This window comes from Penaeus monodon, chromosome 28 (genome assembly GCF_015228065.2).
Source record: "Penaeus monodon isolate SGIC_2016 chromosome 28, NSTDA_Pmon_1, whole genome shotgun sequence".
NCBI classification, from domain to species: Eukaryota; Metazoa; Arthropoda; class Malacostraca; order Decapoda; family Penaeidae; genus Penaeus; species Penaeus monodon.
The window spans coordinates 254,122-254,405 of record NC_051413.1 but is presented as its reverse complement, the minus strand read 5'-3'; the positions used below and the strand labels follow the sequence as shown (position 1 = coordinate 254,405).

The 284-nt window shown below is 39.4% G+C and overlaps 1 protein-coding gene across 1 annotated transcript in view; it reads left to right on the top strand.

Annotated features, from left to right (window-relative positions):
- Positions 1-13: 13 nt before the first annotated feature.
- The window catches only part of LOC119590893 (dual specificity mitogen-activated protein kinase kinase 7-like), a gene marked incomplete at its 3' end in the record, with an annotated part of 5,568 nt that continues 5,297 nt past the window's right edge, over positions 14-284 (top strand). Inside the window, 2 exon segments of the mRNA XM_037939630.1 lie at positions 14-18; positions 111-254. Coding sequence (XP_037795558.1) covers positions 14-18; positions 111-254 — 149 coding nt within the window.

Below are 284 nucleotides of genomic sequence, written 5' to 3'. Positions count from 1 at the left end.
ATTTCCCGTCAACATGGAGTTAGTATTCCCTGTGTGGTTGGAAATAGCACAGGCCTCTGATATGTTAATGTAGGGAGTTGATCTAGTGTGATAGAGGCTGATCCTTCCAGTGACCTTGAAAGTCTTAGGAAACAAAACAAACAACTTGTACAGAGGCTGATCCTTCCAGTGACCTTGATAGTGTCAGGAAAACAAAAACAAAGCTTGTACATAATTCCAGCTGATGGTCAGAGTAGAGAAGATGCTTTTGTACTGTTAGAATAAAAATTTTTGCTCATAATGTC